This window comes from Glycine soja, chromosome 11, assembly GCF_004193775.1.
Source record: "Glycine soja cultivar W05 chromosome 11, ASM419377v2, whole genome shotgun sequence".
NCBI lineage: Eukaryota > Viridiplantae > Streptophyta > Magnoliopsida > Fabales > Fabaceae > Glycine > Glycine soja.
Genome location: NC_041012.1, coordinates 7,110,154 through 7,125,735, shown reverse-complemented (window position 1 = coordinate 7,125,735; position 15,582 = coordinate 7,110,154). Strand labels below are relative to the sequence as shown.

The 15,582-nt window shown below is 30.4% G+C and overlaps 2 protein-coding genes across 2 annotated transcripts; both read right to left on the bottom strand.

Moving 5' to 3' along the window:
* Positions 1–4,817: 4,817 nt before the first annotated feature.
* On the bottom strand, positions 4,818–6,750 carry LOC114374668 (phospholipase A1-Igamma3, chloroplastic). The gene has a single exon (XM_028332337.1). It carries the CDS (start codon positions 6,548–6,550, stop codon positions 5,033–5,035), a length of 1,518 nt encoding a protein of 505 aa, XP_028188138.1. The 5' UTR covers positions 6,551–6,750; the 3' UTR covers positions 4,818–5,032.
* A 4,883-nt stretch (positions 6,751–11,633) lies between these two features.
* On the bottom strand, positions 11,634–14,874 carry LOC114374976. Its single transcript, XM_028332704.1, has 5 exons — positions 14,283–14,874; positions 13,573–13,869; positions 13,238–13,411; positions 12,695–12,913; positions 11,634–12,121 (listed from the first exon to the last, which is right to left on the bottom strand). Exons 1-5 carry the CDS (start codon positions 14,703–14,705, stop codon positions 11,738–11,740), a joined length of 1,497 nt encoding a protein of 498 aa, XP_028188505.1. The 5' UTR covers positions 14,706–14,874; the 3' UTR covers positions 11,634–11,737.
* Positions 14,875–15,582: the final 708 nt, after the last annotated feature.

Genomic DNA, 15,582 nt, shown 5'->3' with positions numbered 1-15,582 from the left:
GTTTTTTTTTTTTTTTTATAAGAAACAACTAGTATTTTTTTTAGAGAAAGACAATTAGATTTGAAAGTTGAAACCGTAAAATATCATCATGGATACTAAAACCCTCCACTTCTCTAAAATTATTTAACATAACCATACATTGAACTCTGTAATGCTAATTAAATTATGGTTTTTTCATGTAAAAGTTTTTGGACTAAAAAATACTTGTATTTAATTTAGACTCGAATAATACTTATAATGTATTTAAAATTATGTTACTCTACCATCAAGTCATATATTTGAATGGTATTCAACTTTATATTTTTAAGTAATTTTTTGAATTTGTGTTTAATAGATAAAAAAATCCACTGAAAATAGTCAATAACATTTTTTTGACAAAATAATCCAAAGAAACACTTACTTCCAATTTTAAACATTGTGTGCTGCAGAAGAGAACACATTTCTTAACTAGCTAAACTCTTTTCTCTGAACTCATGCAAATCCAACGGTCAAGAACCATTTCTCTATGAGTGTGCATAGAAGAGTGCATCTCTTAACTAGTTAGACTTCTCTCTTTGATCCCTAGTAAATCTAACGGTCAAAAACCCTTTTCCAATATCAATATCATCACAATAAATAAAATATTTTACTCTAAAAAGACAAGAGAAAATTTGAATTTACAACATATTGTATATTATTTTGTTTTAATATTTTGTCCGATAAAAATAAATACTCATCCTAGCTTCATTCCGTGCTATCACCATCCCTAACAACCATAACCCCGCCTTTTTTAGATCTCTTTTATTCTTTCTTTTTAAAAAGTTGTCCTTTCTCTAAACAATAAATAGTATATATATATATTGTATCTTTTGATTCGTTTTTCTATTCCTCAATAGAATTTTGAGACTTTGAGCATAAAGACATATCCTTTCATAATTAACTGTTTTCTTCTACCTTTTTTGTTGAAAAATATTTAATTCCGAATGAAAAAACAGTTTTTTTTAAGAAATGAAAAAAACAGCTTTTAACGAATATCGTAGTATATATCCACTATCGAATCATTTTAGTCATTTAGCTTACAGATATTGCAAGAAAAAAAGGGAGGGAAAGGAATAGGAATGAAAAAACCATAGGCTTAAATCCCCCACCGATAAAAATCTAACAATTAACATGAATATCTTCCAATGAAAAAAAAAACATTTAGCTTTTAATAATTATCAGTATGATCGTGATTTCTTAGCAATATGTCAAAACTGATGATTGTGTAAATCAATATTAAATCTTTGTTCCTAGTGGATTTTAAGGGGCCACATTTATTTTAAGATCGTTCTATATCCTCAATTATTCGACAAATTATAAAATCAACGCATCATTGGCTTTTGCATGATGTTAAAAATTATTCTTTTTTTGTGTAAGTCATAAATACTATTCTTTTCCATCACTTGGTTCATACAACTTTTTTCTGGTCGCTGATCACTATTCTAGAATTTCTTTATCCTCTTTATTTAAGTTAAAATAATTTATAAATCATATACTTTTCTAAATAAAAACGAATCTTCTAATATATGCCTATGAGCACATGATGAAAAACTGAGAGTTTTTTTTTTTTTACATAATCAGCAAATAAAATTACATTAATTAATAATATAAAGACCATTCAATAGTTATATCATACTCCCAATTCTGTACGTATGAAAATTGAAAAAAATATTCCCAATTCTGTATTAAAAAATCATAGTCCCAATTATTTAACGATTTATAAAATGGAATGCATCATTAGCTTTTGCATGATGTTACTCATTCTTTTCTCTCTCTTTAGTTTCGAGAGGCTAATCAGGTAACTGATAAACTTGGGAAGCTATGCAGATCTTTGAGAGTCCACCCGCTTGGATTCAGATTGCGTTTGCTTGCAGATATGTCTGCAGTTTCTTTCTTTGGAGGTTTTTAGTTCGAGCTTTTAGCCCCTTCTTGTACAATTTTTTTTTATTCTCTTTAGATGTATTTCTTTAGGTTAAGTTTGATAAAACTAATTAAAAAAATTAGATGGAAATTAAAAGATAAAAAATTAACTTGTTAAATTATAAATATTTGATAAAATTTAATTGTTAAAATGATTGAAAAATATAAAATAATAGAAAAATAATAAAATTATTAAAAATAGTAACAAAATGGATAAATATATTAAGAATAAAATATAAAAAGTTAGAATGCATGTTAAAAAACGTTACTTCAAATGTTTCAAAAAATATTAAAAATTGTTTATTGAACAATCAAATCAAATTTTCAGTTAATAAAAAATATAAAAATTAATTAAAATATTTTGTTGAATATAATTAAAATTAAATTAATTTTGAAATAAAAAATTATCTGATCCAATTATAAAAAAAAATTATTGTTAAGAGAATAAAAAGATTGTGGTTTAGTTTGAATAATATCATTGACTCGTGGGAATAAAATATATTTGTCAAAATAGTTAAACACTTAAATCTTTTAAATGAATCTTAGTAGTTTGGAGAATTAGTTTTAACCTTAGGCGGATGTCTTGATTCACACAATCTACTATGTATACTTAGTTTATTAAATTTTAAAATAATTATTTTAAATATGTAATTAAATAACTATGTAAAATTATTTTACAATGTATAAATATTAATAAAAAAAAAGAGATAAAATATGTTTACATCGAATATAACACCAAAGATTTAGATTAAATCTACACTGTATATTTAAAATTATTATTTTTAATGAAGGTGTATTGAAGGATTATAAAAACATTTGTTTACTAAATATAGAGATCAAATACAAAAAATTATTAAATATAAATTAAAATAATTTGTTATATTTTTTATACAAAATACAAATCTCAATATTAAAAAAAATGTCCTCGCCAACTAAATACAACAAAATTTTGTGTTTGTTAAAAGATAAAATTCAATTTAGTTTTCTTTCGAATTAATTTTCACATTCTAAAGAAATTATAAAATGGCGTCTTGGCCTACCGTGTTTGGCCTCATTATTTGAAGCATATGGCATGACAGAAGACAGAACCAGCAACGTGTGTTTCTAGTTTCTACCAACATTATTGGAAGCAAACTCACATAGTCATAGATAGACGAAGAATCCTTAAAACAACGTTGAATATTCCGCTGACACAAAATACCAGCCAAACACAACGGAGTCCACTAGCCAGAGCATGTTTGTGATTTGTGAACCCATTTTGGTTGAACTTGCAAATGCTTCTATTATTCATTTGAAATAGTAACTAAAGATGCTATCAACAATTAAATAACTCCAACTCCCTGGAGCTTGGACCGATGGCCGGCTCCTCGTTCTTCACCTTCACCATCTAAGGTTAATGTCGTCTTGTCTTATTTTGCAATTCCAAATTTATGTAAGATATATGGAAAATTAAGAATTATGTCAGTATCAGATTTTTCTTCAAGAGTAAGAGACTGATTTTTTATTTTTTATTTTATGATCGAGAGACTATATATATTAGTACCATTATTTATTATTATGCTTTCATGTTATAAGGACACTCTTACTGAATTTAATATATTCAAGGAACATCATTCTAAACAAAGGTGTACAACACTTCATGAATTGGGTAGATAACAACAACGAGAATAATAGCTTTTAATAATTTACACTTCAATCCAAGTTGAAGAATAACCAAATGATTTAATGTGTTTGAAATTAAAATTAAATTGTTTGGATATTATTTAAGTTTGATTTTTAATAAAAATAAATTTTTATCAGATTTTATTTACCTTACCATCAAATTTCGAATTAATTAGCATATTTTTGCTTTTATAAACCAAGAAGATTAAGGCAAAAAAAAATCTAAATTGACGAATAAATATGATAAAAGTTAAGATTTTCATTAAATTTTTTAGTTGAGCTTGGATGTGGTCACTTATAAGAACTCTCATATTCGCGTTAGATTTTCATTGAGTTAGAGTGATATTTACTGTTTTTGCGTGTGATGATCCGTGAAAGGCGACTTTAAGCTAAACCCCTTAACGTACGAATGTCTGTTAGTAATTGTCTTTGATCATGATCATGTGTCTAGTCTAGCATTCATACGAGCTTCGGTGTATTGTTACAAAGATTCTCGAGAAATGAAGAACATCGGACTATACTATAGTTTTTTTTTTTTTTTTTTTTTAAGGAAACATTGGACTATACTATAGGTTTTTTAAGGAAACATTGGACTATAGTTGGATAATGAATAGTTGGACTTGGTGTATTGAGCCGACATCTTTGTTTTGTTTATGTAAGTCAAGGAAAAACATTATAGGCCCATGTAATTAATAATAATAACAAATAATTAACAATTTCTTGTACTTTTTGCAAAATTTAAACATACTTCTACAGTCTAGAAGTTATGAATCAATCATTGCAGTTTTTATAACTTTTGTAATTGATGCTTGTAGTAACATGTTTTTTTTTTATATATTATTTTATTTTTATAACAAGTGTTGTATATGTATATAATATAAAAATATGTCAAGGGGTTAAGATATTTAGTATAATTATAATTATTAGGATTTAATTAACAATTATAATTTAATTATTTATCTATTAAAGTAATAAATACTATGACATGTACGTGATAATCAAAATGTTATAATTTCAAATTTTCAATTTTCATAATTTTATCTATAATTTCACAATTATAGTATTTATTTATATTTTTAATTAACCATTATAATTAAATTTTTTAAAATACTATACTCTTATGTTGCAAAATCAATAAAATAAAAATAACAAAAAAGAGTGTATGAAAAGAAAAAATGCATGAAATTTTGGCTTCATTGGAGGGAAAGAATAAAACATTAAATATGATAGTAATTATTATATTAATGGTAGAATTTAAAGCAGGACAAATTTTTAAGTTGAGCTGATCAGAATATAATATATAAAAATATCAGAGAAGAATAAATGGTAGAATTTGAGAAAATCTAAAAATCTAAAAAGTAACATGTAATATTTTGGGAGCATGAGCAGAGGAAACACGAGATAATCTCTGAAGATGGATATTGAGCTTGAATCAAGTACTGGTTTCGAATTGCTGAGCTGCTAAGTGGTTGTTGAGGACCTGCTGCAGATGGTGCGCCATGTCCGGCGGATGAGCCTCCAATATTGGGCGGTCCGGCAGAACCCAGCGGCCATCTCGGCTCCTGACCATCCCCTTATTCTCATCCTGGCGCCAATGCGAGGGAACACCGTACTCACTCCTGAGAAAATCGCAGCTCTTGTTCACAAGCGCTATGTCCCTCTTGGTTGCCAAACAGAACCTCTTCCCCTTCCCATGGTACCCATCCACCAAGTGCAAATGCACCTCCAAGTTATGCGCGCACCCCAAATCATTCATCCCTCCTTTTAAAAACGGACTCTCCCTGTGATCCAACGCCATCTCCGTCCCCAAGTGCGCGTAGCTCCACGGAAACGACAGCGTTTCCTCTATGTACCTCTGGAACTGAAACTTCTCGTTCGTTATTATCCCCGGCACGGTCGGGACCACGTCCTGCACGTTCACCACCCTCAGCACCTTCACCCCTAGCTCCTCGCACCTCTCCTTGAACTTCAGATTCCCAACCCTCGGCCCCGCAAACGAAAACACAGTCACAGGAATTTTGTTACGACCGTCTTCAACAACGTTTAACTTGAGTTCAGCGATGTCGTAAGCGCTCAGAATCGCCAAGGCAGCACCGAGGCTGTGTCCTGTGATGGTAATACTGATCTCTTCGTTTTTGTAATAATGGAGAAGACGCTTGACTTCCGAGAGTACTTGTTCGCGAGCGGAGAAAGAGCAATAGGTGCATGAATCTTCTTTTTTGGTGTACAAGTCGTAGAAGCCTGATTCGACTTTGATGGTGGGGTCGTCGGAGAAGAGCGCTGGACGGAGAATGTCTTTGAGGTCGTAGATCCATTCGACGTAGGTGACGGTTCCTCGCCATGCAATGACGATGTCGCGGCGTCCGAGGCGTTTGATTTGGTCCCTGTCGGTGGAGACTGCCACGTAGCCCATCCAGTTGGCGTGTGGGGACCAGACGCTGGTGGAGAGCCTGGACTTCTGGAAGAAGTTGGGGAGGTTGACATTGGAGGTGGCGTAGAGGTACCGGCTTATCATGTAGCCGGTTTGGGACATGTTGAGTTTCTCGAACAACTGTGAAGGGTGGTACTTGCATGTTCCGCAGTACTTGGAGTGAGGGTCGAAGTCGAAGGAGTCGTAGCATGCTTGGGCGAGTTCGCCGTAGCGGATTATTTCTCTTCGGAGGTGAGGGTTCATGGTTGGGTCTATGAGACCATCCCAGTTGTTCAAGCCTTGGATTTCCTTCCACGATTCGCTCAAGGGAGGCTCATCAAAGTTACCAAATGTTTCTTCTTCTTGGTCCAGTTCCGGGGTTAGGCTTGAAGCGGAAGAGGAGCACTTGAGGGTTAGTGAAGGTTTGGTTTTTGGGAAGAAGAGAATTATGGGTGTGTTGAAGGTGGTGGATGGTTTTGAAAGGGGAAGAGGACATGGGAGGTTAACGTAGTTGTGGTAAATAGGCAGAACAGAAGCCATGTGTGTGTAAATAGAAGAGGATATTATTAATTGTATGAGTTGATCTTTTATGGAAGATGATGAAGTAGAGGTTGAAATTGGGAGGAAGTAATTATGAAGAGGAAGAAATCAATGCAGTGCTATGCTGCTAGTTGTTGGTGTGACTTTGGTGACTTGAGACAGAGTGAGGTGGTTGTGTTATCTGTTCTGTTTAAATGCACTTGTATTGCACAGGGCAGCTTTATACAGCACTACATAAAATAGGAAAATGTTTACTATAAATAAGTTTTGAAAGGATTGAAAATCATACAATTTCAAAAAATTTAATTTTACTATAAATACATTTAAATTGAATAATTAGAAACACAAAAAAAATTAGATGATAAATAATATCCATAGTAAAAAAAATGAACACTCAAACGTAATAGTCATATTTATTCAATGGCAAAATTACATTTTTTATCTCCTACTTATCTTTAATTTCTGATTTTGATCACCTTTAAAAAAAACATAAGATATAAAATATAAAATATATTGATACAAGTAAGATTAAGTTATAATTGCATGTTTGGATTAAAATTGAGATAGATTAGAAGTATTTTTATTCTTGAATTAGCATTTTTTTCCTTTTTGACTTGGTGTATTAAAATTCATTATCGTACATTAAAGTTCATAAAAATACTTGTGCTTTTTTGGAAAAAGAACATTTATCTTGGTTTTATGAGAATTTGATTTGAAGCAAAATATAAGCATGACAATATGCTTTGGAGAATAATGAAAAATGGTCACGAAATTGAGTTTAGATTACCCCCAAAGGAATGCAAACATGCTCCTGAAACTCCTTCAAATTACCTTTTCTAATATCTCTTTATCATTGTATTTTTTTCTAAAAAAAGTTACTAATTTTTTTAGAGTATAGTTTTTATATATCAAAAAGTGTTTGATCCAATTAACTTCATCTTAAAAACAAAAAATAAGTTATAGAAAAGTTAACTAATTGTTTATGAAGCCTAAACAACTTGTAATTTATAAGTTAAACTGGCATGAACCAAGAAAATTGGTTAGGGTTTTAGTAAACTGATCTTGAATGGTACTTTAATTTACTTGCCATGGCTCATCTTCCGATTTACAACTGATCGGGAACCGTGGTGCTCGTTGGATGTTGGAGATGAAGATGGATCCACTTGTAAAGCACAAAAGAGCACGTGTAGTTGATGTGAGTTGACTATGTTACGTCAACTAAGTTGGTTAAGAATGGGGGTGTTTTGAAAAAACATTTTTGTGAATGAAAACATGATGATGCGCAATTGCCTACTGATTCCACTAAATTAAACATTATGTTTCTGGTCCACTATTAAATGTTGTGGAGCTCTCTTCATGATGGTCACTGGTAGAATTTATATTTCTTTCCTTGTGCTTGAAAAGTTATTTAATATGTTTTTTTCCAACATTTTTTTATTTAAATCAAAATTCTATTATATGAATCATTTTTAAAACGTATTTTATAATTATGAAACTAAACTCGTTTGTTTTATACCTATTTTTTATTTTATTTTTTATGTAACTTTTGTCTAACTTTAATTCTAACATTTTAAGTAATATATCATATTTGATGAATCATTACAATTTATTTATGATTAGTGTAATAGTATTGGGGTGTGTCTATGAACACCTACTACGTGAATATTGATGCATGCAGAAGGTTGGTGACTTGGTGGAGTACGAGCTACTAATTAATCTTACTACTACATTATTGGAAGGTTCCCTGTGGACATGAATATGTATTTGTGTATCTGTTCATTTCATTTGATTGTTATTAGTGATATGATATATATTGTCCAATCTACTTGTTTATGTTATGATAATTTGCTAGATTAGGCCCATTATTTGTTTTAATTTGTTATTACACAATTAAGGCCCTAGCACGAAACCTATATATCTCCCTGTTAATTTTTTCTTTGTCTGTGTATGTTTTCTTACGTTTTAATTGTTTTTTTAAATGACAGATTCCCTCGTCTGATTGACATTATTGAGTTCCTTTTAATTGTTAGTTTCAAATCAGCCAAAGCAGTGTTGGTTTCTTTTTGTTGTCAATACTGAATCTCACTTTTTTAAAAATGTTTTTAGGGCATTTTGTATGGAATTGGTACTTTTTTTTTCTCTAGCCATTCTATGGTTATGTATGTATGTTGACATTAATTTGATAAACTGTAAAACTTGTATATGCATGCATCATGTATGACTTAAATTGCATTTATTTTAAGTTCAGATGCGTAGTTCATATATTTATAATCAATGACTAAAAATATCAAAGGGAATCGATTTTAATTATTTCGGATAAAAAAATTAATAACAAAAAAGTATTATTTGAAAAATCAGTAAAATTTATTCTAAATTAGTACGTCAACTTTAATTTGCATGTGCAGTGTAAGATATTATTATCTATTTTATATATAGATATGGGGTATTACACCATCCATACTAGCTGGTTACAATAATAATTTTATGACAATCACTGTTATTTTCGCAAAATGTCAACATATATAATTGAAAACTTTATAAAAATGCAGTCTTACACTAGTTAAATTTACTTAATGCCATTTTGCTAAAAAAATTATCAATTAAAAATTCATGTTTTATTTAAAACTTAAAAAATCATTTTTTTCCTTTCAAAACCATGTTCCCATGTCTTACAAATTCGTTGAATTTAATCATAATATTCTATTTTTAAATTATTATATTATTTCTTCTTAAATTAATTAACGATAATATTTTAATAGCTTAATTAAGAGAAAATGAAAATTTTTATGTGAATAAAAAGTGGCGAAAATTAATTGTAATAATTAAAAATTTAAGAGAATAAATTAAAAAAAATCCAAGGATCAAAATGACATACTAAATTCAAGTAATCCTAATTGTTTTTTTTTTCTCAAGAAGAAAACACGAATATGACCTATTCCATAAAAAATTATTTAGAGTCGTATCATGATTATACAGGTACATGGTGGTGCCCACTGAAGCATTAAGGAACTAGTGGTGGTGTTGGGAGAAACTTTTCATGGCGTGCGTGCCTTTGAGTTGCACTAATGGGGGAAATTCAGATTGGCACCCCAATTAAAACCCCCAAGAAATTGTTCAATCATTTTCAAATATTTTTACCAAGAAAATGACATTTCAATGGTTTCTTTAAATAAGAAATAACAAACTAGAAAATAAAAAATATAGATAATGATGTTTTTTTCTTTCTATTTAGTTGAATAGAAAATGAAAAAAAAAAGAATTTATTTTTTAAAATTATAGAAATTACCTTTTTTAGGGTTTACCCACTGAATGAATTAAAATAGACCAAGGGGCAAAATCAATAACTTAACATTACACCTTCAATTAGAACTAAAGGTACCAAGAGAACAACAGAACGAGTAGCTTTAAGCAGACGCTCCAAACGACGTCGTCACGAGTTCAAAGCAAATGAAACTTGGAAGGAGGACGAACGTGAAAAGCGAATCCTGCGATTGGGCGGTCGTGAAGTTAATGGTTAAAGTGATTCATTAACGCAATAACGCCTGATAAAAGAAGTGATTATATATTTTTAGGTCAATGACAATAATAAATTGGTTTAAATACATTTTTTTATAATCTAGTATTTTTTTATCTTTATAAAATATATTTATTTTACTTTTTGTTTTTAAAAGTATTTTAAATAATACTTTAAACAATAAAAAAATCATATTTTGAATCATAAAAAAATATTATTTAAAAACAAAAAATAAATCAAATACATTTTATAAAAGACATAAAACTAAAAAAATTACAATATAAAAACAAAAAAAAAATAATAAATTAAAAAGAAAACAAATATGTATTTAAGCCTAATCAATTTAGTCAAGGATTCAACTATTCCTTGTTCGGTTTTATCTTTACATCATATACAAAAAAGTCACTTCTACATGACTTTGTAGCCTGCAGTCTGCAGATACCATCTAAAACCATTATGTAGTGGGTTCGAGCATGACGTCTGGCCTCAAAAATCTTATATTGTTGTAAAATTAAACAATCTTCAATGGGTTTTTTTTTTTTATCTTGATTATCTTAATTCGTCTTCTAACAAGTAATATTTTATTTGCTAATACAGAAAGAGAGATCTTAGATGTACTTTATGAAAAAATGATCTATATATATGTATATATTAGAATAGATATCTTAACTGAAAATATTTTTAACTATTTTTCTAGTTGTGCATATGAAACAGCAAAATTTATTTTGATGATTTCTTAAGCGTTAATTTCATTATTTTTTGCTATAGAGGTTATCTTGCTTTAAAGGAGAAAAAAAAACATCTTTCAAAAAGAATGTTTTTTATGATTTTTTTTATTCAACAAAAATGTTTTTAGTAAAAAATTTAACCTTTTATATCTTTCAATTTATTATTTTCAATATTTTAAGTTCTAAATTGAACTTCAATGTTTTATAAATAAATTATCAATAATTTAAAACTATATTATATTACAATATAAATTATTTATTATAAAATATTTTATAGTCTATATTTTACAAGTATTTATTTATTATAATTTTTAATTATAATATAACTTATATATTAGGAAGTACTTATTTATTATAAATTTAGTTATATAAAATAATGTATTCTGTACAATACATTGCTAAAGTTTTAGATAAATAGATCAAGATAGTTTTCCGAATGAATAAAATGAAGTTTTCCTCTAAAAAAATGAAGTTAAATACTACAAGCGCAATAAAAATAAAAAAACATCTTACATTAATTTGAATCAAATTTAATTCATGAGAACACATCTGTAATTAAATGACTAAATAGTAATATATTGAGGGGTCGGGGTCGCGCATGAATATGATGCTGGAGCAAGCAAAGCCTACATCTCCCTTGCTGAATTTGGTACAACTACCTTGTTGAATTTGGTACCTGGGTAACAAACCTTTGATGATTTTTGAAAACGAAAAAATTTATACAGTTTTTTCTATATGGTTTTAGTGCTGCTTTCTAATCAAAATTGATATTTCACCGGCTAAATTTTGTTTTTTAACATGATTTTTATTCTATACCAAAGATCAAGATTCATCTTGAATCTCTTTAAGAGCTAAATTTTATTCTTTTAACAAATGAAAGCTTCAGCTACATCAATTTATTCTCTTGGCATATAATATAATATAGGTACATATTACATGAAGATCTCAAACATCTGAAGAAAGATGGCAACGCAAAGGGAAAACTGCTTTGCCATTATTATTCTGCTTCATCAACAATGATGATGATGAGTTCCCAATGTCTCGGAGTGGTGATCGTTTTGGGGCTAAGAATCCACCTCCTCTACGACCACCATGTGCTTTTCTTTCCCCACTCCTTAAAACATCATTCTTTTCCTTTGAGTTACAAACCACTATTCGCTTTTCCAACTCATTCTGTGTGTCCACGGGAATTGATAAACATTTGGTCCCCTTTGCTGCATTCTGTTCCTTCCTCAATCTTTCAAGATCACCACGGAGTACGGAGAGTTCTGCTTCAACCTCATTTGTTTTATTTTCAGATGAAAGAGCTTTTTCTTTCCATTCTTGCACCTGTGAAACAAAAAACAAGCTTAAGAGACCAAATGCAAGCCAAGGACATGTTTTGAGCATCACCAAATCTCATGTTTTTCATCTTTTTTTCTTTCTTTCTATGACTTGAGTGAGAACCTTAAATAATGCCAAAGTGATTCACTAGAAATGCCATCAACCACATTTTAAACACTGTCAGGTGCACTAATGCTGAGCTAACACAAGTCAAATGAATTAACAGGTTGCTTATTTATGGTAGTTTATGCTTTCCACCAGCTGGTCTGAATGCCCAATATTTTCTCCTTCAAATTTTAATTCAAAGAGGAAACATTGAGCATAAAGTCCAAACATTTAAATTTGTCAAATAAGATAACTAGCCAAGTCTATATGTTAGCAAATAAGTTAAAAAAACAAAAAGATATGGTGCTCACTGAAGTATCTGAACAATGTAATTGGTGAGCCATGAAAGCAAAGAAAGTTATTTTAGAATGGTTGTGAAGCTTACAAGTAGTATTGCATAAGAAACAAGAACTTAAAAGGAAAACTGAGAAATGAAAGAAATAGAACAAGTGGAAACAATGAACTGTATCTTACAGCATTGTGTAGGGATTGGATTTGAAAATCAGAGTGCCGTGCCCGATCTTCCCAAAAATCTCGAGAAGCCTGCAATTCCTCCATCTCTTCCCTCACCTTACCTAGCATCTCCTGCATTTGGGACCATTGCTCAGTTTCTGTTCTAACTTGCTCTACAATTCTTCGTACAACAGTCTTGCAATGTCCTGAACATGGATTCCCTTCACAGGATAATTTTTCCTGCAGGATTTGTTAATTCCAAAGTTAGTTAAGAAATCATTTTCTTAATTCAGTTAGTCAAGAAAATTGGTTTTACATAAAAAAAGGTGGACCACTCTTCAATTTTATTTTCGGTTTTAAAAGAATTAGTACACTAAGATAAGTCAAATCAATTCATGTCTAGATTTTCCTATTGGTGGTGGGATTTTTTAGTCGGATTAAACAGGATTAGGTACACTGTGGCCAACATTGTGTTATTGTGTGTACTGTGTACACTAATTGTTAACAATAGCCTACTACTATCAAGTAGTGATGAGCAAAGAAATCATGGATATATGTATATACCTGATGAGGTACTCTTACGGAAGATGAATCTTGAAATTCAACTCTTTTGGAATTTGAACCAGAACTAGCAAGAGAACTACTAGCAGTGGACAGCAGTGAATTATACTCTTCCTCCATTCTCTGCAATAATATGCCCTTTGACAATCCCTCCATTTTCCTCCTCAAAATCTCCACCTGTAAATTTTAATAAAATCCATGAGAAGAAAACACCAAAATAACAACAAAAGACAAAAGGAAGAAGAAAATCGTGGTGTTTTTTATTTGAGCTATGAGCTATGGAGTTAATCAAAACTCAATACAAGTGTTGAGGGGAAAACATTAAGGTTCTTACTTACATTTAGTTTTCCACTTGCAACAACGTTATCATCAACTGTGCTACTTCTTTTAATTGAAAAGCTTATGTTTTCCATCTCTTGAAACTCCCTCAAATATATCTCATCTGATGACCCTCCAATCTTATCCAGTCTCCTCTGCAGAACAGAAACTTGCTTGTCAAAATTTCTGTTCTTCCTAGCCCCTAAATCCTTGACTTTCGACCTCTTGTGCAATCTCTGAAGTTTCTGTGTCAACTCATGAATCTCCTCATCCAAAACCATATCAACATTCTTTCCTTCACAAATCTTGATTCTTCCCTGCATTCCACATCACAAGTTAAAGATCAGAAGGTCCAAATCATAAGAAGAGACAAGTAAAGCCAAACCAACGAAAACTATAGTAAGTACAATTATACCCCACCAATTCATAATGCATCAAATGTGACAAAAACTATTCAATTCAAATGTTCCTATAAAATAAACACCCACCCCACCCACTCTCAAAACTTTGGACAATAAACATTAAAAATTGCAACATATCTGAGACAAACAAACAAAGTCATAGCAAAGTTGAAATAAGACATTCCCTGGAGCTAAATTTGGAAACACCTCACAAACTGCTTTGATCATATTCATATTGTATGATCTTTTTATATCTATGGCTGACTAGTCAATGTTGAAATGAAGACAATAACAAAATATGAAGAAGGAAAGAGAGAAGGGGCACTAACAGAAACAAGCGTGTGGAGTGCAGATCTTAGAGTTGTCTCCATCTTAACACGAGTCCTCTCTAACTTCTTAACCGCAATCTCCTTCTCCATCCTCAACAAGTTACATTCTGCTCTCAACATTTCCGCTTGAAACTTCCACTTTTCTTCCTCCAAGGCCCACCCTTTTGGACTATGGCTTCTGCTCTCATTCTCAACCCTCTCCCTCCTCCTCTCACCCTCGGAACTATTGTTGTTGTCCAACACCACTATTGGAACACGTGCACGTCTTTCTCGATCAATGAGAGCCCCCAGCCTGTTAGTAGTATTGGATTTAAGGTCCCTCCGGGAAGAGGGTCTCCGGCGAGAGAAGTGCAGGATCCTCGGCGTGGGAGGAGGAGGAGCGTGGGGGCGCCACTTGGGTCTTCTTGATGCTGCAGTTGCCATGCAACAGAAACAAGTTGAGAGGAAGAGTATATATTAGAGACAGATAAAGAAAGAGTGTTTGTTTGTGTGTGGAGCCGGGAGAGTAAGTGATAAAGAGGTGGTTGGCGTGCAACCTCGTGAAGTGGAAGAACAGAGATTTGAAATGCAAAAAAGGTGTGTGTGTGTGTGGGTTGTTCTCTCCAGTATTTATTTCCAACGTTGGACACTGTTTCCTTACGGGAATTTGAAAAGGACGGTCTCTTTCTCTTTCAAATTACTACATGCACCAAAACAACAACACATTACGTTAATCATGTGTATCATACTTCGAATAATTGCTCTGCATTCAATTAATTCCCTTAATTTTAAAAAATAGTTATCACATCAAATTTATTAATTATTTTTTTTATTTTTTCTCTACCTACTTATTTATTTCTCATTAATATTTTAAAAAATAATTAAATAAAAATAATAATTAATACATCTAAAAATTAAAAATAATTTTATAAAAAAATTTGAAGAGTCTTATAATTAATTACAACATGAGTTTATTATTCAATGTTGGATATTATTTTATTTGTTCTGAATTGGTGATTTATTAGTTTATATAATGTTACTTCCTTTGTTTTTAATTATAATTTTTTTAAAATTGTTTATCTTTTCTTTTAAGAATTTTTTATTTTTAAATATATTAATTATTTTTCTCTCAAACATTAATAAAAAAACACATGGATAGAAAAAGAATAATTTTAGAATGATAATATAAATAATTAACAAATTTAATGTGATAAATACTTTTCTTAATAAATATAAATTAGTTGAAATAATATTATAATTAGAGACATATAAAATATCAAAATAGTATAAGAATTAATTCACATAATATTATTTCAACAGG

Coding starts and splice junctions, on each gene's coding strand:
- LOC114374668 (XM_028332337.1), bottom strand. CDS start 6,550: ATGGCTTCTGTTCTGCCTATTTACCACAACTACGTTAACCTCCCATGT.
- LOC114374976 (XM_028332704.1), bottom strand. CDS start 14,705: ATGGCAACTGCAGCATCAAGAAGACCCAAGTGGCGCCCCCACGCTCCT. Junction 12,914..13,237: donor CCGTAAGAGTACCTCATCAG/GTATATACATAT, acceptor CAAATCCTGCAG/GAAAAATTATCCTGTGAAGG. Junction 12,122..12,694: donor TCCAATCCCTACACAATGCT/GTAAGATACAGT, acceptor TTTGTTTCACAG/GTGCAAGAATGGAAAGAAAA.